The following is a 21,924-nucleotide window of genomic DNA, read 5'->3' as shown; positions in this document are numbered from 1 at the left end:
AGGGTGAGGCGGTCTCCTTTCCCAGTTCCTCTAGAAACCGCGGGCTTCAGCGGCTAGGGAGAGAAGGAAACCGGCGGGAGCGGGCCCGGTACGGTGGGGGACGCCGGGCGCGCGGGAAGCAGCAGGAAGAGGCGGGATTCTGCCTTTGTCTCTCCGGCCTCACCCCGGAGCCCCGCCGCGCGCGGCGCTCCCGCCAGACGCCCCCAGTCCTAGCAGCCGGCCCGGGAGGCCGCCCGGCGCGGCGGGGCGGGGCCGGGGCGCACATAGGCCACGCCCAAGGGGCTTAAAAACGTGCCCGGCGGGGCGGGGGCGCCGCTATTGGGGGCGGGGCGTTCAGAGGCCACGCCCACGGAGCTTTAAAAGGTACCGGCGCTCCCGACCCTCCTGCCAGACTCCCGCCGCCGTTTCTGCGACCTGTTTTCGATCGCTTAGCGTGGTCCTCCTTCCGATTCGAGTGAGTAACCGGAGTGAGTAAGGCGATGGGGGTGTCCCGCCGATCCAAGGGGTGGGGGTTCCCCTCAGCCCCCCCGGATCCTCAGGCCACCCTGCGGGCGCCCCCTCCCATCTCTTCCGATGTTACCATCGCGATCCCCATTTGGTACCCCCGCCACCCTCCTCACTTATGCGCCCCGATCTCCGCCATCCCTCTCCACACACCTGCCCTGGTCCCCGCGGCCACCCGAGCCCTGCTCTCGGATCCCGGGTCCCCTGGGCAGAGAAATAATGGTGCGTGATCTCCATACCGGTTTTTCCTCGAGGGAGAGGTAGGGTCGAGAGTTTCGCGTGGCTGCTAATCCGCCTTTTAGTAGCCTTGGGCCCGCTCGTCCAGTGGCGCATTCTCTCTCCGCGGAGGGGAGGGCGGAATCCGAGTCCTGGGGTCTCCTGTGCCCCGAATGTGCTATGCGCCGAGGGCGACCTTCCCAGGGGCTGGTTCGGAGCCCTGGGGGTGAGCAGGGGGCTTCCATAGCCGGTTGAACCCAGAATGCGTCCTCTGTTGCGGTACAGAGCTCCTGGTAGCCCCGTTGTTCGGTGGCCTCTGCCCACCGAGCACCGAACCTTAAATGTTGGAGGAACGGGAGTGAAACGTCATATCGATCAGTCCCAGCTTTTTCCGGAACTTTCTACGATTCAGGTACAAACCGGGAAAGCAAGAATGCTTGGTTGTAAATTCTGCAACAGGTTCTGAAAATCACAACTGCGGTTCCAAAACTCCACGTAGGCAGCCCCCAGGGGGCAGGGGGGAGGGGGCTTTTCTGAGTCAGGAGACACCCACGTCTGCCCCACCCCCACCCGCACCGCCCAGCCTGCACATTTGTAGAACGGTATCTGTTTAAATGGTTACTCAAAATGTTTAAGCTGCTTTATTCGCGGTCCAGAGACCAGACTTATTTTTCATTTTCATTTTATAAATACTTTTTATTTTGGGTAATTTTTTAACTCGGGCAGTAAAAATGGCCTCTATAATTCTTAACTTTTCTAATTAACCTGTTTTAAAGCTCTACTTAAAAAATGCCAAGAATTCAAATAGGACAGCCCCAGAGTTGGCTATAATTTGACTCAGATTTTCAGGAAAGAGCTGGGCAATAGATTCTAAAAGGGTAAATTTCACATACTCTGTGTGTGTGTGTGAGAGAGAGAAAGAGGTTTATTGTTACTTGTAGCAAAGAAGGAGAATACTTTCCCAAAGCAGTGTCTCCCCAACAGCAAAACCGGGGAAGTTTTAACCTAAGGGCACATGCGTATTCATGAGGGGGCTTGAGCAAAGGAGAATTCAACATAGAATTGGGACAGAGGTCAACAGAGTCCAAGCCTTAGTTTATTGAAGTTGGGGGCAGGGGTGTGTCAATATCATTATTCCATCCTCTACCTGGGTGGGAGGGCCTTAGTTCCTGGTCTCAGGACTTAATGAAACCCAGGTTCTTGATGCCTCATCTCAGAATTCACTGAGAAAGTATTAGGTAAGAAGTGGAGTATTTAGAGAGAAACACACTCCACAGACTGTCTGAGAAGGTGACAGACTGACGTACTTTAAAACTGTATATATTCAAGACATACTTTAAAAACTGCATACCAAACTAGAACAAATTTTATCAAGTTCTCTGTGGTCTCCCCCCACTATCTCATTGGTCATTGCCCTCTAAAATTGATTGCCTCTGATACTTTACCAGTATTTCTCAAGGTTCTTTCTACTCTGAATTCTAGTTTCCTTTTCTCTTTCAGAGTGAAGTTAGGTAGAGACAGGGTCTGCATCTCACAAGTCTTTGAAATTCACAGAACTTTGCTTGGGTATCTTAAACACTGTTGGACCAGAACCAGTACTGGGTAACTGAACGAATGAATGAAAGTTTCAGTAAGATTGCAATTACAGAAAACAAAGATTTAATTGGACTCAAACTACGTAAGTATTAGCAGATTGGAGCCACAGTTTCTATCTTGAATTTTTTAATGGATTCCTCTAAATGTATTCACAAATACTGATTGATACTGGTATGTGCCAAATACTGAAGTGAAAAGCCATACTCTTCGGAGGTCTGTCCTGATGAAACCGCCAACTCACTTGGATTTTGAGGAAACTCTATTTTACACTAAAACAGCAAGAATGATGGCATAGAATAAAGGTTGGCAGTAATAAATGAGCTTGAGAAACCTCAATGCCACTGAATGTGGAGATCTGGGCCTCTAATTTTTCTTCTCTGTCAAAAATCAGGTAAATCAGATGAGCGGGGTCAGCACGCCCGCTGCAGGAGAGGAGGCATATAGCATGGTGAGAAGGACAGGACTGACTGGCTGGGCCCAAATGTACATCCCAGCTTCAGCACTCACTGCTTTGATGACCTTAGGCAAGTTAGTTTACTCTTGGGTCTGTTACGTCATCTTATAAAATGGGTGTAATAGCACTTACCTTGCAGGGGTTCTCGAAGGCACGCTGTTCCTTGTACTACCCTGTACTTTGTTGAACACAGGGGTAAATGGCTATCCATGAAAGCCTCCTCTGGGAGAGTGCTGCCTTGGACAGTGTTGCCTGGGCCTTGCTTGGAGGCCAGCTTTCTTCCCTTTTGCAAGTTTCTTCAACTGTGTCATTTCCTGGGCTGGTATCGCCGGGCATCCCTTGTGTTCTCTTGGATGGGGTTCCCTGCACCTGGGGTCTCGATTACTCAGGATGGCACTACCTAACTAACTTTTTCGTGTCACGGAACTGTTTGGCAGTCTGGTGAAGCCTCTGGACCCCTTCTCAAACTTTTTAAGTACATAAAGTAAAGTTCATGGTACCAAGTTCACCGATCCCCAGAATTTCAGGGAATCTGTGGACCTCAGGTTAAGAACCTTGACTTAGGGGGAGTTTTCTCAAAATGGATTGTGGAGGAGCCAGGCACAAGTTCTGATTGTTGAACATTTTAATGTAAGTCTTAGAGGAAGAACCAAAAGATGTGTATTGTAAACATTTTGCAAAGGCCATCAGGTTCCTTTGTTGCTCATCTCATTGTGCCCACACTACTACTAATTGTCCTTGACTAACAGGAAGACGACACATACCGTTGAATACATTTTGGCCGGATGTCTTCCCAGTAAGGTTTCGTCGTGGCTGCTTTTCCAGAAGAGAAAAACAGCATCGAACCCTCACCCCTCCCACAGCAGGACAGAAAATACCCAATTTAAAAAGAACTTGTTGAGAGTGTAGCATTGACATAGATATACTACCACGTATCAAACAGATAGCTAGTGGGAACCTGCCACATAGCACAGGGAGCGCAGATGGGTGCTCTGTGATGACCAAGAGAGGTGGGAGGAGGGAGGTATAGCTATATGTACACATCTGTGACTAATTCACTTTGTTCTACAGCAGAAAGTAATACAACACTGTAAGTGTCCTCTCTGCTAACCTCACACCCAGACTGCTGCTCTCAACCGAAAAGTACTGTACACTCCTCTGTGCTCCCCCAAGTCCATCCTCCTACTGAGGGAAACCTCCCTTCTGCCCAACAGGCACCCCTGTGTTCACCTCACCCTCACCATTCACTGCTAATTCTATATCCTGTTGCCACGCATGTCTTCACCTCGGAGGACAGCAAAATCCCTGACACAGCTTTGGAGACTAGCTGTCAGATCACCCATTAGAATACGACTACGCTCTCAACTCGGTCACTGACCTCCGTCTGCCAGCCACAGCAATCCAGAATCTGTGCAAATGACAAGATATTTACTCAGACAATTTAATGTTTGTATGGTTTTTACATACAGTCACACTGAGATTGATCTGCCACAACTACTGTTTATTTGCCAAAAGGTCTTAGGTTGGTTATCTGATCCGCTTATTTTCTCATTTTAAAAATGGAGATACTGCTTATTTATATCATAAGGCAGTTTTGAGATTGGATGATATTTGTAAAGCACTTAGAATAATGTCTGCCATGTGATAAGTAGCAATAATTAGAAATAGTTATGTAAAGGGGCTTCCCAGGTGGTAAAGAACCCTCCTGCCAGTGCAGAAGATGCAGGAAACACGGGTTCAGCCCCTGGGTGGGGAAGATCCCCTGGAGAAGGGAATGGCTACCCACTCCAGTATTCTTGCCTGGGAAATCCCATGGACAGAGGAGTCTAGTGGGCTACAGTCCATGGGGTCACAAAGAGTTGGACACGACTAAGAAAAATCAATCAACGGTAAAGCTTACTATACTTATGTTAAGTAGTTTACTTATATTAACTTACTTAATCCTCATGACAGCTGAGGATTATCATTATCATTACACTGTATGAGTGGGAAAGCTGAGGTGTAGATTATTAAGTGACTCATAACTGTGAAACCAAAAATTACCAATTCAACCTAAAAATACCAATGAAATTCAAATAGACTATATTGAATTTATTTGACTGATGTTTCACTAAAACTAAACCACTGCTGGCTGGATGGTTGAAGACACCAGAATGGAAGGCATTCCTGGGTGTAAGTTATAGTTCATGCTCCAGTGATCTGAATGTTCTCCACCCTTAAATCAGATACGAGAGTTTGGGGGACAGCTTGTGGTTCTGGAGTCAGACATGAGTGGTTGAACCTATATTTGCATCTCTGGAGGTCACTGATCTGAGCAGGTCAGTTAACCCCGAACGTTTGGTAACCATATTTCAGGCCCACTGGCACTCCTGAAGGAAAAGGAGGCCCACGTTTGTGGAGCACAGGCTCTCTGCCAGGAACTTTACGGATGTTATTAATACCTCGTTAGATCCTTAACAGTCGTCCTATGAGAAAGAGACCGCTCATCCAATTCCAAGTTGTAGCTGAAGACACAGAGGCTCAGGGGGTCAGGAACTTGGTTAAGGTAGCAGAGCTGATCACTGACTTACAAGCTTACAAGTGACTGATTCTGAGTCCCACACTTTATCTTACTCCAGGAATGACTTAAGAGGCGGTGTGTGCACTGCAGTTTCTATAGCAGACATTAAATAATAATCTTGAATTCAGAACCTTGACTGATCTCTGGAATCTTTTTTTGGCATAGTTGCAGGAACTCGTATCAGTGAACAAGGTGAAACTGTCCCGGCATCCCTCTGTCGATAGACTTCCCAAACCCTTTCTCCATGCGCCTGGGATTTGGGTTATGTTAATTTGCTGTTACTTGTTTACATACTTCTACCACCAAAGTAGGACTCCCTGAGAAACTGACACTCTTCCTTTACCCTTTGATCCTCAGCTCCCGACCCAGGATATGGCTTGTAAGATGCTGAGCTAATAGATTTGTAGGAGAGCTTCATAAACGGCACAGCATTACAGTGTTTATTAGCTGCTCCTATGCTGGAAGAATTACTTGAGATTCAGAAATGAAGTCAGGAGTTAACTGGATGAGTGAGGGAAGTCAGTTTTCCTGATGTTAGAGGGATTATGGGTATATTGGAGGAATGCATGGACTCTGAGATGGGTAGAAGATGAGTATTGATAACAAAGACTGAACCTGGCTAAATACCAACGGTAAAGGCTACCAATCATTCGAGGCTGACTAGAAGGACATTTTCTCATCTGATTCTCTTAACAATTCTATATGAAAGGCATTTTGCATATGAGGGAAGTGAGTTTGTTGACTCCAAAATCCGTTTTCTTAGTTCACCTTGAGTCTGAGCTCTCCTGAAGGCCAGCTTGAGGGTCTGGCTTTGGTAGAAGGAGCCCAGTGGAACATGGAGAGCATCATTCAGATTCAGTCTCACTCAGATAAGGGAAGTAGACTAATAAGAAGGTAGTTTGGGTTGAAGAAGAAAATTTTAGAATGGGCATTCATACATGAATGCTCGTGAAGCTTAATTTCCAATTATTTACAGCTCTCAAACTCTAGCCTCTTTAAAAACCACTGTAATTGGGGACAGTTACATATTCTTTAACAAGTGACCCCATCTGGATGTGGCTCAAAATGAAACTGGTTTATAGTAGATTCTCCTCTTGGGAAGTTAGGTTATAGTATAATAACAAAGATTCTTGTATAATAACAAAGACCTGCATGTAGTCGTAAAATGGCAGATCTTCTGGAAGCATTTAGAACCTAGGTGTATGAACGATTCACTCGGCATCAGAGCAATTAACTTAAATTGCAGGTGGTGACATGGAGACTTGAAATTCATGGATGTGCGTCATTCAGATCCTAAAAGAAGGCAGTTAGCGCAGCACAGGTGGGGAGGATGATCCCTGTGGCCGCTGGCCATCTAGAGAATGAGCTAGCTTTACCACACGGTGACTCAGAAGATTTAGACGACAGTAAGTTTCTTCTTGGGCTAAGTCTTATGAATTCTGGGTGTGGTGCCTTTAAACTAGCGAGAAGCAGCAAAGAGAAACTGCACATAGGTGTTTGGATGAAAATCAGGTTTTTTCATCCAGCACAGTGGATAAATCCTAGTGCTGGAACTCTTTCCGGTAAGGAGAACCAAAGAACAAGACGAAAAACCTGAATTAGCCCAAGTATGGCCTCTTCTACAAGGGATGTGTAACGTGGGGTTTTCTTACCATTCTGTAAATTAACGCCACAGGATCAGGGAAAGGTATGCAGACTGCTCAGTGCAAATCCAGTCTGCTGTGATTCATGTCAGCTGCTGTGGGGTAGTGCAGCCGGGGGCTTGTAGGAAGAATGAAGCTTTGGGCTTGTGTGTGTGTGTTTTAACATATGCATAGCAGTGCCAAGAGCGACAGAAACGGAAGATGGCCCCATTTCCCTCTGCCAAATTTAGCAAATGTGCAGAGGGGCACACCCAAACGGTGTGAATCCGAACTTCATCTCATAGTCCCCACAAGCGCCAACTGTACTTGTGGTGCATTGCAGTGTCCCAGAAGAAGGTTTATGAGTGACTGATCAGGTAACTTTTCTCTTTACGGGCTGTTGCTCTGAGCTGTGTCCTGTGGGTGCTGGTCCGGGGGTTTCCTCTAGGAAGACTACTGGCAGGGTGGACAGTATAAGACGCTCCCCCCATCCTCAAGCTGCCAGTTACTGGATATCTGCCAAGAAATTTATGTATTTGTGTTTTATCTTCACAATATCTCTGTGAGGTAGAGAGGGCTACCTTCCCCCCCTCTTTTGCAGATAAGAAAGCCAAAGATTGCACAACCATTAAAATAGTGAAATTAACCCAGGTCTGTCTAAATCAATGTTTTCCTTCATCTCTCCCGTCCTTCTTTTCCCTCCTTCTTTCCTTCCATTACAAAATATTTCAGACGAAACAGAGAATAACGTAAGAAACACCCAGCTACCCACTGTCCGGCTTAACCAATAAACATAAACCCAACTGAATCTCTCTGAGGATGCCCTATGAGCTTGGCCCACAGGGAGCGTAATTCAGAAACCTTGAGCAAAGCCTTTAAGCGGAGTGCAACTTTTAAAAAGTTAATGATTTGGAAATTGTGCTGAGAATCCAAGAACGTGACGGAGAAAAGTAGGACAGTGCCACCACTGTCTTCATAAGATCGAATTGGGAAGTGTACAAACATTGAAAATGGAAGGATTCTTTGAAAACAATAGAAATTACATATTTTAACATGTGCCAAATACTCTGGTAGATGGTGGGGAGGAGACAGAACTGTGGTCCCCACCCCCAAAGGAAGAAGTTCTTAAAATGCTAAGCTGAACAGATATTGGATAGGTATTTCCCCAAAAGATTTGACTGGCATGCTGTGTACGGTAGGAATCAGACTTGACTTACAAGAAGTGAATTTAAGTAACCCTGAACTGCATAAGAAAAGGGAGGATATTCTTCCTTTTTCTTTTTTTTTTCCTAGACAACAGCATCATCCTTTATTTTTAAGGAGAAGTCTGTATATTATAAATACAAACAGTCCTGAGTTGCTCTACAGTAGAGAGAAACATAGAGTGATGAGTTAGTTTTGATGTATTTTTAAATGCTATTCAAAGAAAATCCAGGACAGTTTTAGTCTTGATAGAAGTCTGACTCCTTACAGGTGATTGCTCCAAAGTAAATATAATACAGGTTGGCGTTTCCATGACACTTTCGAATGTGATGAAAAGTGCCTTGACGATGATGTATTTTAAAAGCCAGCTAGGCTGTTGATGTTTGGGATCCGATTTTAAGTCGCTACAGCATCGTTACCTACAAGTCTGGCTTTGGTGTTTGGATTCCTCAGAATCACGGGGTTACTTCCAACAGATGTCTGTTGTATCTGTGAGCGTTCCAGAACACAGGTAACTTTGGAGCCACGGGGCAAGGTCGTTACATTAATTCAGCTCCAAGCTCAAGCCAGGGCAGGCTGTTGGAGCCAAGTTCTGTGTCGAGTTCTGCAGCCGGGTTCAGGTTTCACTGTGGATTTAAACACTGGATTTAAGCACCTGTCTCCAGGGATGGGAATGAGAGATTTATGCCACTACTGAAGGACAGCGTGCAGATATACTTCATTGGTGCTGGGTATCGATCCTATATGACGCCTTCACAGGAGCCTGGTAACATGTGGACCCCAGGAACTACTCTGTTCCTGTCTGAACAAGGGAAATAGGCTTTCTGCAAGTTGAGGCCAACAGTATAGTGATAACTGGTCTCATCAGTCAGGCCTTGGTGTGTCTCTTTGTGTGTTGCTGTTGTTTATTTCTGGGACCAGGGGCTCTATCTCCCAAAGGGAATTTATTGGCTCATATAACTGAAGAGCAAGGGATACAACGAGGTGAAGCTGAAAAGCATCTGGTTTCTCTGTTTTCCTCTATGCTGGGTTCCTTCTCAAGTTTCCTTGCAGACAGCTGCTAGCAACTCCCCTCCTGCATTCGCCCAGTTCTAAACCAAAGACCAGGTTTCACTTCCATTGAACTGGCCTGGGGTCCTGTGCCTGGTCCTAAACCAATCACCATGGGGGATGCAGTGATCTGACTGGCGTGACGAGTTGCATGTCTGGCCTTGGAGTGGAGGGTAGAGGCAAACACCTCTAACCCAGTGCTTCTCAGACCATCTGTGGTGAAGGACTGTTCTCTTTAATTCCCAAATAGAGACTGACTGTCCGACTGGCCTCTGTCCGACAAGATGAGTCCACTGATCATGCTCTTGACCGTTGTGGCATAAAATTGGGGAAAGGTTTCTAAACACTTACCTGAATGTTGTCTTGAATTGGTAGCAAGCACTGTGAACTGTCACCAGGAAACTGCATCTTAGTAAGTCAGTCTCTTAGACCATGTGTGCCAAGAAAGAGATGGTTGCTTCCCTGGAGAGAATCTGGGGAAACTATTCCCAGAAGAGGAGCCAGGGAAGGCTGGGTACCAGCAGGGTGCCCAAAACGGTGACTAATTCTGTCAGGCTTTCCTGTGGAAAAGACCTCATCTCAGTGTTCAGGAAGCCTTACGTTCTGGATGGTCTAAACGGTGTAGGATGGTAAGTGGGATGGGCATTTTCTCCACCCTCCTTTTTATCTTAAGACTGAAGATTCTTCAGCTTTTTGCTTAGAGGCTGTCCCCTGTCCCTTCTTTTTCTAGCCAGATTTGAGTTAGTCAGGACATCCCAGCTTTCTTAGCAAGCTATGAATACTTCTATAGAGGCCAGCCGCTCATCCAAGGGGATGCAACAGACAAGGGCTGCAAACGCCCGTGACTGAAGGGAAGTCTGGAAATGATGGTGGAAGCCAAAGGGATTCTTGTACTTTGTTTTTAGATACTGTGTTGTCGCTACGGCGGGGCTGACATAACATGCTGTCTTTACAGGAGAACTCTTAACTGGCAAAGGCACTCGAGCAGGTTGGCCATTCAGAACTAGGCATTTTAAACGGTCCAGGGAGACCAACTCATTGAGAAAGAGATGAGACCACGCTGCCCTACATCATAGCAAGACAGCCGAGGATTTTGACTTCCAGCTGCTCCACCCAGCTCCCAGGGCACACTGCATGCGTGATCAGTCGCTCAGTCATGTCCGACTCTTGCGTTGCTATGGACTGTAGCCCCCAGGCTCCTCTGTCCATGGGACTGCCTAGGCAAGAATACTGGAGTGGGTTGCCATTTCCTCCTCCAGGGGATCTTCCTGACCCAGGGATCAAACCCACATCTCCTGAGTCTCTTGCTTTGGCAGGTGGATTCCTTACCACTGAGTCACCTGGGAAGCCCCATCAGGCCACACTGCTTAGGTTATTCTGACGCTCAATGAACAATTCACTTCACCAGGAAGGGACTAGGTAACATGTTTTGTATGGATGGACAGGCCCATCAGAGAGGGACAGCCAGCTGTTGGCTGGACTGGAGGACCCTGGGATTAGTGAGGCACAGAAGCTTCCGTGGTCATCTGGATGGAGGTCTCCTGTGGTTACAGCCAGGCTCCACCCACGCAGTTGTGCTTAGTCAGATAAACAACTGTTTACGCCGTGACCTCCCAGAACTTTACAGTAGATATCCAACTTAATGTTACCGGCCATCCAGCACTTCCTTCCTAGAGAGTGTGTCATAGCTTGTGTATGTTAAGTGGTTAAGAGTTTGGCGGTGTTACGATGACGTAAACGTGTAACAAAAAGCTCTCCCCTTGAGCTGAGTTTTCAGAGCTCATCACAGCCGCTGCGGCTGGCGGCAGCGTTGGCCCTTCCACTCCTACACTGCTTTCTTAAACCCTGTGGGTGCGGGGCGGTTTGGTTTGTGCCTGGCGACGAGCACGGCTGTATTGTCCTTTGTCCTGCAGCAGAAAAAAAACCTGTGCTTGACCACCCGGCTTCCTAGTGGAAGAGCTGTAATTTGGGAGGCGAGATGAGGTTATGCTGGAGGACCCGCCCGTCTTTGAAAGATGTGGTCGGGGCAGGTGATAGAGAAATGAACGCGGTCCCCGGGTCTCAGCAGCCCTCCGGAGACCCTGTGCGGCATCGCGTCGGGTGGGGGCCCGTCCTAACGAGGCTGTCTTCCGCAGGATGCCTGTCTGGGGAGGCGGCAACAAGTGCGGGGCCTGCGGGAGGACCGTGTACCACGCCGAGGAGGTGCAGTGTGACGGCCGGAGCTTCCACCGCTGCTGCTTTCTGTGCAGTGAGTCTCCTGAGATCCCCCATCCACCTGCTTCAGGCAGAAGATGCTGTTAACAAAGCCGACACCCCGGTCCCTGTGGCTTCTGCCTGCCTGTCCTCCTGGACGGTGCATGCGCCCAGCCTCCCAGCGAGGACGGCGACCCAGACACCCAGCCTTGCGTCCCCACGGCACCTCCCCTCCATTAGGCTCCAGTGCACGTTGTCATGTTGTCTCCCCCGCTGCGCCCAGAGCGCGCCGGTGTCTGTGGTTTGGCGCCCCGCACAGTCCCTGGCGCATCCCCGGGGCTTGGCTGCGATCCCCGGATGAACGGCTCACTCCCCGTCCGCCCGGGCTTTCTCGTCCTGGCTGAGCTGCTCCTCCTTGAAACCTACTGGCCGGTTTCTCAGCATGTCATTCGTTGAAATTCACATGTCTAGAAGCTCAGATCCTAACTTCTCTGACAGTGAATGTTTACAGTTCTTTCTTGTTATTGATGTCCTAAATTTGAGGGAAAGGAACTAAGGAAATGAGAATACCATAGAATTTGTGGGGAATTCCTGTTGTTTCTGGATGGAGAATGAGCAGTGTCTGATGGAGACAGGAAGTAGCCCATTAAACCGCACATGCCCGTCTGCTCCAAGGACGAGCAGTACCTGATAAGGAGAGAGAGAGGATAGGACAGAAGCCCCCTCACCCACCAGGCTGCAGACTCCTCCTGAGGACAGCCAGGTCTTCAGTCTTCAAACAGGAGAGTAGCTGCTTCAGAAAGCTCGACGTTAATCAGCTTCTGATTCAAACGACATTTTCTTTAATGAAGGATTTGTCACATGAGGAACCCAACCATCGGTGCAGCTATCTGCCATCTCTAGAGTGCCGTGCAGTGAAAACTACTGTTAGGAGTTCTGTATGTTTAAAAAAAAAATTAGTTACACTAAGGAATAATCAGAAAGAGCGTCCCTCACAAATTTTAGTCATCCTTTTCCTTCTAGGCACCAGCACTGAAGGCGTCTGGACCTTTTTATACAGCAACTGCTTTGCAGGCGATCAGAAACATGAAAGTTGCAGTTACAAAGAATACAAACACAACATAGGAATGTCTGCTCTGTAGCCTCCGTAACAGCTAGCACGTCTCAGATTTGGTTTAACCATTTCTTCTTATAAGTTAATTTTCTTTTAAAGGAATCTAATTTTTCCACAGCTTTGTACCAAGAGAGTGTAAGAACAGAGAGGAAATGCAGATACTTGAAAAATTGTTCTTAGTCTCCTCTAGGTTAAGCCATGATGTCTACACCATAATCAAGCCAGTGTTTATTCAATGTCAAGGTCATTACTGGTCATTTTTATTACTCTTTCCTAATATTTGCCTCTGCTGACTAAAGCCTTTTAATTTTTTTCTCCTAAAGCCTTTTAAGGAAATAGTTTGTAGACCTAGAATTTTACTGCATAGAATACAGATGAGGCCTTAGGGGGAGGGGGTGGTTCTGTAGTAAAAATTTCACATATTTAAACTTGTTCTGGTTCATAGATACGTGTTAACAGTTAGTTTTCTGTGCATTCTGTGAAGGGTGTTTGTTCTTTAGCAGTGTACAATTTTAGGTTAACTCTGTCTTTAGGCAGACATCCGTATGTCAGTATTTGAGCCTCAGCATCAAGGTTCAAAGATGATGATGTCATTCTGTTCTACCAGAGAGGACTTCAGTCTAAGATAACAGAAACTTCATCGAGCTCTGCTCTGAAGCAGCCTTTCCCTGCTCTTCTTTCTGTCTTTCCTCTATTCATTTCTCCCTCTTTAAGAAAAAGGGGGGCGGAAAACCCCCTCTCCTGCTGCACTAATGTGGGGTTTCCTGCAGCCCAACTGTGCCACCAGTGAGCTTTCTGACAATTCTTTTTCCCTGCAGCTTAATTGAAGTTTTAGAAAGTGAAATAATGTCTGGATAAAACTTGATGACATTTGGCAGTTTTATGAAGTGGGATACGTGGAAATGTCTTGTGGTAAGAAATCCATCAAGAAAGAATGTGTTCCCCTTTGGGACTGAAGGGAGACTTGAAACCACTTGAAATCAGACTTGAAACCACTTGACGATTTTCAGACGTACTTATCACTGCCGGAGAAGCCGCTGGTGAGATGAGGGAAGACTGTTTTTTTCCCCTTCCAGACTAGTGATGACAACTAGAATTCTGGATTTAAAACTGTGTGCATCCCAGGAGGTGCTTTTGGGGGAGGAGAAGCTGCTGCAGAGGCAGCCCCGCCCCCTGCCCAGGCTCTCCTGCCCTTTTGTTCCTTAACAATGCTTGGATGAAGGGAATGAAAAGGCTGGGTGTTTAGGGCTGGGAGCAAAAGCCTGGGCACAAAGTGCTAGCTTCCTTGCTTTGTGCAGGTTATCAGTCATCTCTGAAACTTCTCTCACTCCCGCCTGGGGGGCAGATCCTGCCACCAAGTCTGAGGCTTCAGGATGTTCACATTCTAATGTACTTTTTTTTTTCATTTATTTTTATTATTTGGAGGCTAATTACTTTACAATATTGTAGTGGTTTTTGTCATACATTGACATGAATCAGCCATGGATTTACATGTGTTCCCCATCCCGATCCCCCCTCCCACCTCCCTCTCCACCTGATCCCTCTGGGTCTTCCCAGTGCACCAGGCCCGAGCACTTGTCTCATGCATCCAACCTGGGCTGGTGATCTGTTTCACCCTAGATAATATACATGTTTCGATGCTGTTCTCTCAAAATATCCCACCCTCGCCTTCTCCCACAGAGTCCAAAAGTCTGTTCTGTACATCTGTGTCTCTTTTTCTGATTTGCACATTCTAATGCAAACCATCATATAGGTGGGGGAAGGCAGAGCGTTCGTGGGGCTTTTGGGAACCAGAGAATACAGCAGGACTGAGCGCCTCTGCCTTTCCCGTTTCTAAGTTTTGTGTCAGCGTTATCTTTGTTCTAAGGAAAAAGGCATCTTTGGCACATTCTTAAAGTCTAACTTTTTCCCCCTCAGTGGTCTGCAGGAAGAATTTAGATAGCACAACAGTGGCAATTCATGATGAAGAGATCTACTGCAAATCCTGCTACGGAAAGAAGTACGGGCCAAAAGGCTATGGGTACGGCCAGGGCGCAGGCACGCTCAACATGGACCGGGGCGAGCGGCTGGGCATCAAGCCCGAGAGGTGAGTCAGGACTCTGACCGGCAGGGAGGAGCAGTGGCGATTCACGTGGCTTGAGCAATGGGGGAATCTTGGTGTTTCCAGGTTTTTAGCTTGAAATAATCAAAGACAATGACTCAGATTTACTGCTGTTCTTTAAGCTTGAAATAATGGACAGTTTTAGACCTGGCAAAGTTCTTATTGATTATTCTAGTGATTTCCAGTCCTGGTTTATAGCATTCTGAGGTGTATCAAGGAGTCATGATATTCTCAAAAGCAAGTGCCACTTTCACAGCACTTCAAAGACGTCAGATGCAGTGTCGGAATCCAGAGATGCATTTCTCCTGTGCAGTCACGCAGTCGCCGACAATTCCTCAGTCACTCCCTCCTTGCCAGAATGCTTCCTCACCAAGACATGACTTTTCTTTAGCTTACTTAAAACTGGAAATTATTTCCTGTATTTGATTCTATGAGATGAGTTGCTATTAAAGGTGTCAGTACGCAAGTAAGCCAAATGCTAATAAATCTGCTAAATTTTAGTGATTCATGTTGACGCTAATTTCTTCACGTGAAACTTAATTTCTATTGTTGACCCAATAATTCTCTCATTAGAACTTCATATTTTTCACATCCATTTTTATACTGAAGAAGCCAAAAGTAGTATAATAATCCTGTAAGATGGCCTTTCTCTTGGATAAGGCCATTAATTGTGCCCTTACTCTAGACTAGACACCATGCAATAATATATGGTAACTCATATAGTTCTCGCAGTCCTATAAAGTAGGGTTTCCCATCTTACTCAGGAACAAAGAAAGACAGAATTAAGTGATTTGCCTAAAGTCACACTGCTAGTTAACTGTAGAGCCTGGAACAATGTAACTCCAAAGTTTATAATCTTAAATACAAAGCACTATGGTATGCCTGAAATAATGTGTGCTGAACATTTATGTTCATTCTGTGTAATCTTCATAGTAACTCTGAGTTTAGGTACTCTGTCCCTGCAGGACACTAAGGCTCAGCTCACACAGGTAAGGAGCAGAGCCAGGATGTGAACGTTTGTCCTCTTGGCCCCAAACCTGTGCTCCTTTCTGCGTCGAAGCCCACCTCTCGTTTCTTCTCCTCTCTGAGCCACAGGGCCTTGCTGGGCGTCAGTTGTACCAGGACTGACTCATTCCCTGCTGCATGCCATCACTTGCAGGAAGGCCAGCTTACCTCTGACTTGGTTAAAGTTCACTGTTCTTGTTCTGCTCTTCTTTCCCAACCTGTTAAAATCCATTCTTGTTTCCCAAGATTTTATTTCAAACACAGATCTGTCCAGCTTCCCCCCTAAACTAAGCTCATCCATGACCCCAAAAGTGTCACCAGGACCCGTGGCCCGTCCTTATCTGCTCTTCACATTCTCCAGTAACTGGCCAGTGTTCCAGGCTGGCCTGTGTTGATCTGTGCCCTCACCTCATCCTTGCGTCAGCCTGGCCCTGTGCCACGCACCCAGCAGGACCAGGTGAGGTTTCCTTTTCTGGACGCCTCTCCGTGACTGCCCCCTGGGAGCACCTGTGGTCGGGATGGCCCTCACAGTGCGTGGTCAGAGCGCCAGGCGTGGGGGGCACACAGCTCCGGGAGACTTTCTTGACGAGGCCACACTGAGGGGGCAGGAACATCTTCACTGGGGCAGACCTGCATTTTTTTAGTTCAGGCTCACCAATTTACTAAAGCTCTAGCCTTTCAGCAGGTTATTCAACACATTAGCCCATGTTTCCTCATCTGACATTCAAGGTAACTATTAACCATACCTTCTGAGGTTGTTAGTTCCCTAGTGACTCTGAGGGTAAAAACAAAACACAAAAAAACTGCCTGCCATGTGGGAGAGCCAGGTTTGATCCCTGAGTCGGGAAGATCCCCTGGAGAAGGGCATGGCAGCCCAGTCCAGTACTCTTGCCTGGAGAATCCCATGGACAGAGCTGGGTCACAGTCCATGGGTTTGCAAAGAGTCGGACACGACTAAGTGACTTTCCCTTCCGAGGTTGTTGGAAGGAAGGTGGAAGATAATCCATACGAAGTTCTTCTCAATATAACTAGCAGATCTGGAAATTTTTCTTGGAGAACACGTAACTACAAGTGTTGGATATTGTGAATAGCTTTTAAAGATCACAAAGCAGGTGCAAGTATCCTTTGGTACCTGCAGGGATTGGTTCCAGCACCCTTACAGATACCAAAACCCGAGAATGCTCAGATCTTATACAGAATGGTGTAGTATTTGCATGTCACCTACACACACTCTCCCAGGTACTTTTAAATCACCTCTGAATGACTCATAAGACCTATTACAATGTAAGTGCTATATAAATGGTTGCTGGTATGTGGTAAATTCAGGTTTTGCTTTTTGGAACTTCCTGGAATTTTTTTCTTGAATATTTTCAGTCTGAGGCTGGATCAATCTGTGGATGCACAACTTGTGGATCAAGAAGGCGAACTATATATATATATATATACAGTGGGTTGTGGAGTTTTAAAAATATGCCTATTTACGGACAGTTCAATCCTGTGAATTAGTACTGTGAATTGGTATTTGTTGCTTAGAATAAAATTTCCAGTGGCACGTCAAACATGATTCAAGAAATGCTGTGCATGAGACAATTTAGGTAGGTGGAAATGTAGGAAACTTGGAGATGAAGATATTAATGATACATGTGAAGTTTGAATAAACTGTCTTATGAAAAGGTGGTATTTCTCAGTAAACATTTCATTTAAAATATATATGTAAGTTACTTAATAAAATATAACTAGGACAAGATTGTTTTCCTAGGTGGAAAAACTGACACTTAGCTGCCCTTTGCTGAATGCTAACTGTTGCTGTCTTATCTGCTCAGCCCATGTGTAAGGTTTTAGAGGAGCCTTTCAATCTGTTCAGAGCCCAGAATGGTGTTCTGTGCAGGTGCATCTATATAATGAGTGGAGAGAAATTGCAGAACAAGGAAATAAGGTTTTATCTAGTGACAAACACAGCACTCTATACAGAGAAAAAGTAAAAGATAGGCAGATCACATAGTAATAGGAAAACTTTCTGAAATATTTTCCCATGAAGAAAGTAATTATAAATAAATTATACTTTATTTATACTTTGCCCCAATATATTGGGGAATTAAATCATCTGTAAAACATACTTTTCATAATTCTGCCTATATGCAGAAACTTAACTGTCTAAACTACCACTGGTTTTTTTCTTTTTTTTGTGGAGAAGCTAGCTGTTAATTCCAGTGTTATATGAACAATAATATGAATGTGGGATGCACATAGGTGCTGTGGTAGGTTTAGTGCTGAGGATTCCATGAATTCTGATGAGTTTAGACTCAGAGGGACAGATACTTAAGTCTGGAGCCTTGTCTGACTTGGTAACAATAATGAGCCCATAAATAGATTAAGATAATAACTGGCTAGCCCCTGAGATTTCTTTCTCCTTTGCCCTGGCCTGGCCTGTGGAGGCCTCCAGCCAAGGACAGTAGAGCAGTTACATCCCAGAGTTCTGCTGGGTCTGCCTTGTGGCTTCCGAGAGCCTTTTGGGAAGTCTTACCTAGTTCCTTTTTTCCCCTTTCCTCAAGTGTTCAACCTCACAGGCCGACAACAAACCCAAACACTTCTAAATTTGCTCAGAAATACGGAGGTGCCGAGAAGTGTTCCAGATGTGGGGATTCCGTATACGCTGCCGAGAAGATCATTGGAGCGGGAAAGGTGAGGTGCTGAGTTAGTTACCTGCTCTCTGCTCCCTCCACCCAGGTCCCTTCAGGGTCCACTCAGGCGCTGTACCTTATACGTCAATGCCTTGAATTAAACTTTTTCTTAATCAGATTTCCATCTGAATCAGTAATTTTTTGAAGTGATCCTCTTGTTTGACAGATCACATCTATACATCTATGTTTAACAGAAACTTGTTTTCATAGGGGGCACTTAGGAAGGTGTTAACGAATAAGGCCAGACTTTTTTTTTTACCAGAGTTCTAGGACTTTTAATTTGTCCCAAAATTGCTGAAGCAAAAATCATGATAAAACATTCGGCTTTCCTTTACACCCGCCAAGGCAAAAAAAAAACAACAACAACTCCGTAGTGTTACCTGATCAATGACAGAGCCTTCTGAGGACATTCCAAGACAGTATACAGCCCTGTGGTCTACTTGGAAATCCGTATAGATAACATTTCAAGGGAGATAACCCTGTTGGTGTTGACTGGATATTCGTATAAACTTTTTAAAGGCCAGACTTTTAACAAACCTGGACTCCACAGGTTTTTCAGTGTGGTGAAAGGGAAAAAAAAAAAGGAAGGAAGCAGTGACTTAGTCAGGGCCCCTGATACACTTCCCCTCTTTAAGCTGCAGTGTTCTCAACCACAGAGGAGGCAGTCTTTAAAGGGAGCACTGCGCTTGAGGCGCGCTTGTGGACAACTCCGGGAAACGGCCCTTGTGTGGCACAGCGCCTGCTCCGTGTTCTGTGGATGAAGATAGAACTGAGCACCTCTGCGGGTAGAGGGTCTGGCTTCAGCCTTCTGGTCGGGGCTCGCCCACAGCAGTCAGGAGCCCGTGGGGGCTTGATCTTTCAGCTCCTAAACTTACTCATTCTTCTCTTCCAGCCCTGGCACAAAAACTGTTTCCGATGTGCCAAGTGCGGGAAGAGTCTTGAGTCAACAACTCTGACTGAGAAAGAAGGTGAAATCTATTGTAAAGGTATAATTTAACTTCAGTTATTGCTGTCCATATGAATATCCCATATTGGCTACTAGTGAAGAAAATGTCACCAGCAGGGGGGGAAAAGACTCTGAAAATGGGGGAAAGGTGGGGGATAGTGCCACTGGGTATTTGAAAAGATCTAGATATGCTTACAGATGACAGAAGACCACAGAACATTCTTGAGGACACAGTAAGTTAAGTTCCCGGCCATTTAAAACACCCCTACATAAACAAGTCTTCTTTCAACTTAAATGTTTTAAGCAAAACATATGAATATATGAAGGTAATAGACAAATATATAACTAGTCTGCTCCCAACTTGCAACTCAGTTGGGACCATGAGCTGAACCCTAGGGAACTAGAACACTCAGACTTAAATTTGTAGCTTTAAGATAGTTACTGTAAGGCATAGCCAGCAGGTTTTTATAATTTACAGAGGTTTGTTGATACATGGGTCTTAAGCAGTGCTAGCAAAGCTTAATGGACTTGCACTAATTCTTCCCTTTTCTTTTTGTAGGATGCTACGCGAAGAACTTTGGGCCCAAGGGATTTGGCTACGGCCAAGGAGCAGGAGCCCTTGTTCATGCTCAGTAGAGGTGCAAACGCAGAACCGAGAAAGATCACACACTGAGAATCTACATAATCTAGGCACAGATAATCTAACACTAAACTACTGTGAAATTCTACAGTACTGAAGTACTGTATGTTGCCCTGTACTTGGATAGGCTGGCTGACTAGTAGGAAGACAGGACTGTATCTTTTCACTTTATTCATCAGTATTTCAAGAACTATTTCTTTTACATTTTAAATAAAACCTCAGCTTGATTTAGGTATTCCGTGTCTTTCAGTTAACCTTTGGGAAGAGTGCTGTGATGCTGGCTAGCATAAAGCTAACCAGTGGGTCCCCACCTGCATTTTTATTGGTTAAAGAGCGTCTACCTGCCCCATTACGTGGTTGACTCGCCAGGTTAATCTCTGCATTACAGCTGTTGGAAAAGATGGCTCTCTAAGCAGCAAGTGTGCCCTGAGGGAGGGTTGCTAGGCAACAGGCCCACCACGCCAGCGCCTCAGAGCTGGCATTTAGCAGCGCAGAACTCCTGTCTGTCTGCCCCCCTCAAGCGCCGTGGGTGCACTCCTGTTGTTGGGTGCCGCCTCCTAAAACAGGGCTCCTAGACAACCTGCACCAGTCACCTGAGGGCATGAGAAGGCAGGTTCCTAGGCGCCACAGAAGCAGAATCTCCAGCAGCGAGGCCACAGAAGCCCTTCTACACAAGCTTCTCAGAAAGGCACGCTGACCCAGGCTGAGCACATTGTTCAACAAAACACTTGAAAATTCTTTTGATTTATCTAGATCATTACAAATAGCTACCTGTAGACAACTACAGAATCTGAGGCTTAGTGACACCCCACTCTCCTCTGATAAGATGGTGAATTACTAATCCAGGAAATGGGTGATTATCTTGCAAGTTTCAGTTCTGCAAAATCAGCCAAGGATGTTATATTGATGTGGCACATTCAGCTGGCTCAGGTAGAAAAGGAATGTTCGACTATATGAGGTATATTTTCATTATTTCTCCAGAAACTTTTAGTTCATTATCAAAGACTCAACCCTTTATTTTTCAGGAGCAGGGTGTGAAATTGTTCTGTAATGTGTAATTATAAAATTGAACCAGCCTAGTGTGTGAATATCTCTTAATCTCACATAACCTTAGTGGGAAAAGACTAGTTGAGGGTGTACCAGGTGAAGAGAGCTCATGATTATTGACATCACAGCCTTGAACACTCTGCATGTTCCATAAGCTAGGTTTCACTGTGAGAAAGGGGACAGCAGGCTGGGGAAGTTCATCAATAAGGGACAGAGTTCCCTCGTGGTCCAGTGGTTAAGAACCTGCCTGCCAGTGTAGGGAACATGGGTTTGATCCCTGCTCTGGGAAGATTCCACATGCCTCAGACAACTAGGCCCATGCGCCACAGCTGCTGAGCCTGGACTCGAAAGCCTGCGTGCTGCGATACCAGAGCCTGTGCTCGGCCACGAGAGAAGCAGTCCCTGCCTGCCACAATTAGGGAAAGCCTGCACAGCCAAAAATAATAGTATGTAAAAATTAAAACAATAAAGGATACAGGGTTATGAAGAAGACTTACGTAATAAATGTAATTCATTCTGTGGCAGTTTCAAATGTGTACAAATACTTTTGGCAGCTCCATCAAAAGATGGGAGTCTTAATTACCGTTCCCTTGGAGTAAGGGTCAACTTTAGTGACTCATTTTTATAACAGTACATATAATGGACCAGGCTAGGCTAGAAAAGACAACAAAGCTACCTGCCTGTTTCTCGAGATGCTTACTCTTGGGTGGGGAGGCCACATGTAGGTATTACAGCCATAACCTCAGCTAAGATCTCCCTCATCAGACAGTATCAACCAACAGCTTGCAGACTATTCCAGTGCCCAGTTTTTTGAACTATCCCTGTGGATACCAACTGGTGCAAAGTGAGTTATTCCTGTTGAGTCCTGACTAAATTGCAGATCCGTGAACAAAAATGCCTTTTTAAGCCACTAAACTTTTCAGTGCTATAGATAATCAGAATTTAACTTACCACAGAGCCAACATTCCCCATCATACTAGGTTTCCCAAACT

The 21,924-nt window shown here is 45.9% G+C and overlaps 1 protein-coding gene across 2 annotated transcripts; it reads left to right on the top strand.

The window, feature by feature from the left end:
* Positions 1-303: 303 nt before the first annotated feature.
* CSRP2 (cysteine and glycine rich protein 2) lies at positions 304-20,112 on the top strand. Of its 2 annotated transcripts, none has more exons than XM_043880028.1 (6): positions 304-454; positions 11,341-11,453; positions 14,430-14,598; positions 18,171-18,300; positions 19,192-19,285; positions 19,805-20,112. In XM_043880028.1, exons 2-6 carry the CDS (start codon positions 11,342-11,344, stop codon positions 19,879-19,881), a joined length of 582 nt encoding a protein of 193 aa, XP_043735963.1. In that variant the 5' UTR covers positions 304-454; position 11,341; the 3' UTR covers positions 19,882-20,112. The 2 variants fall into 2 exon arrangements, with proteins under 2 accessions (XP_043735963.1, XP_043735973.1); XM_043880038.1 differs by having other exon boundaries at positions 449-467.
* The last annotated feature ends 1,812 nt before the right edge of the window (positions 20,113-21,924 follow it).

This window comes from Cervus elaphus, chromosome 3 (assembly GCF_910594005.1).
Source record: "Cervus elaphus chromosome 3, mCerEla1.1, whole genome shotgun sequence".
Lineage (NCBI taxonomy): Eukaryota > Metazoa > Chordata > Mammalia > Artiodactyla > Cervidae > Cervus > Cervus elaphus.
Note: the sequence above shows the minus strand (reverse complement) of the source record. Positions and strands in the feature narration are given on the sequence as shown.

Bases quoted from the DNA above. Each gene is read 5' to 3' on its own strand.
- CSRP2 (XM_043880028.1), top strand. From the start codon at position 11,342: ATGCCTGTCTGGGGAGGCGGCAACAAGTGCGGGGCCTGCGGGAGGACC. The intron at 11,454-14,429 runs GTGAGTCTCCTG...TTTCCCCCTCAG, and splicing joins CCGCTGCTGCTTTCTGTGCA to TGGTCTGCAGGAAGAATTTA. The intron at 18,301-19,191 runs GTGAGGTGCTGA...CTTCTCTTCCAG, and splicing joins AGATCATTGGAGCGGGAAAG to CCCTGGCACAAAAACTGTTT.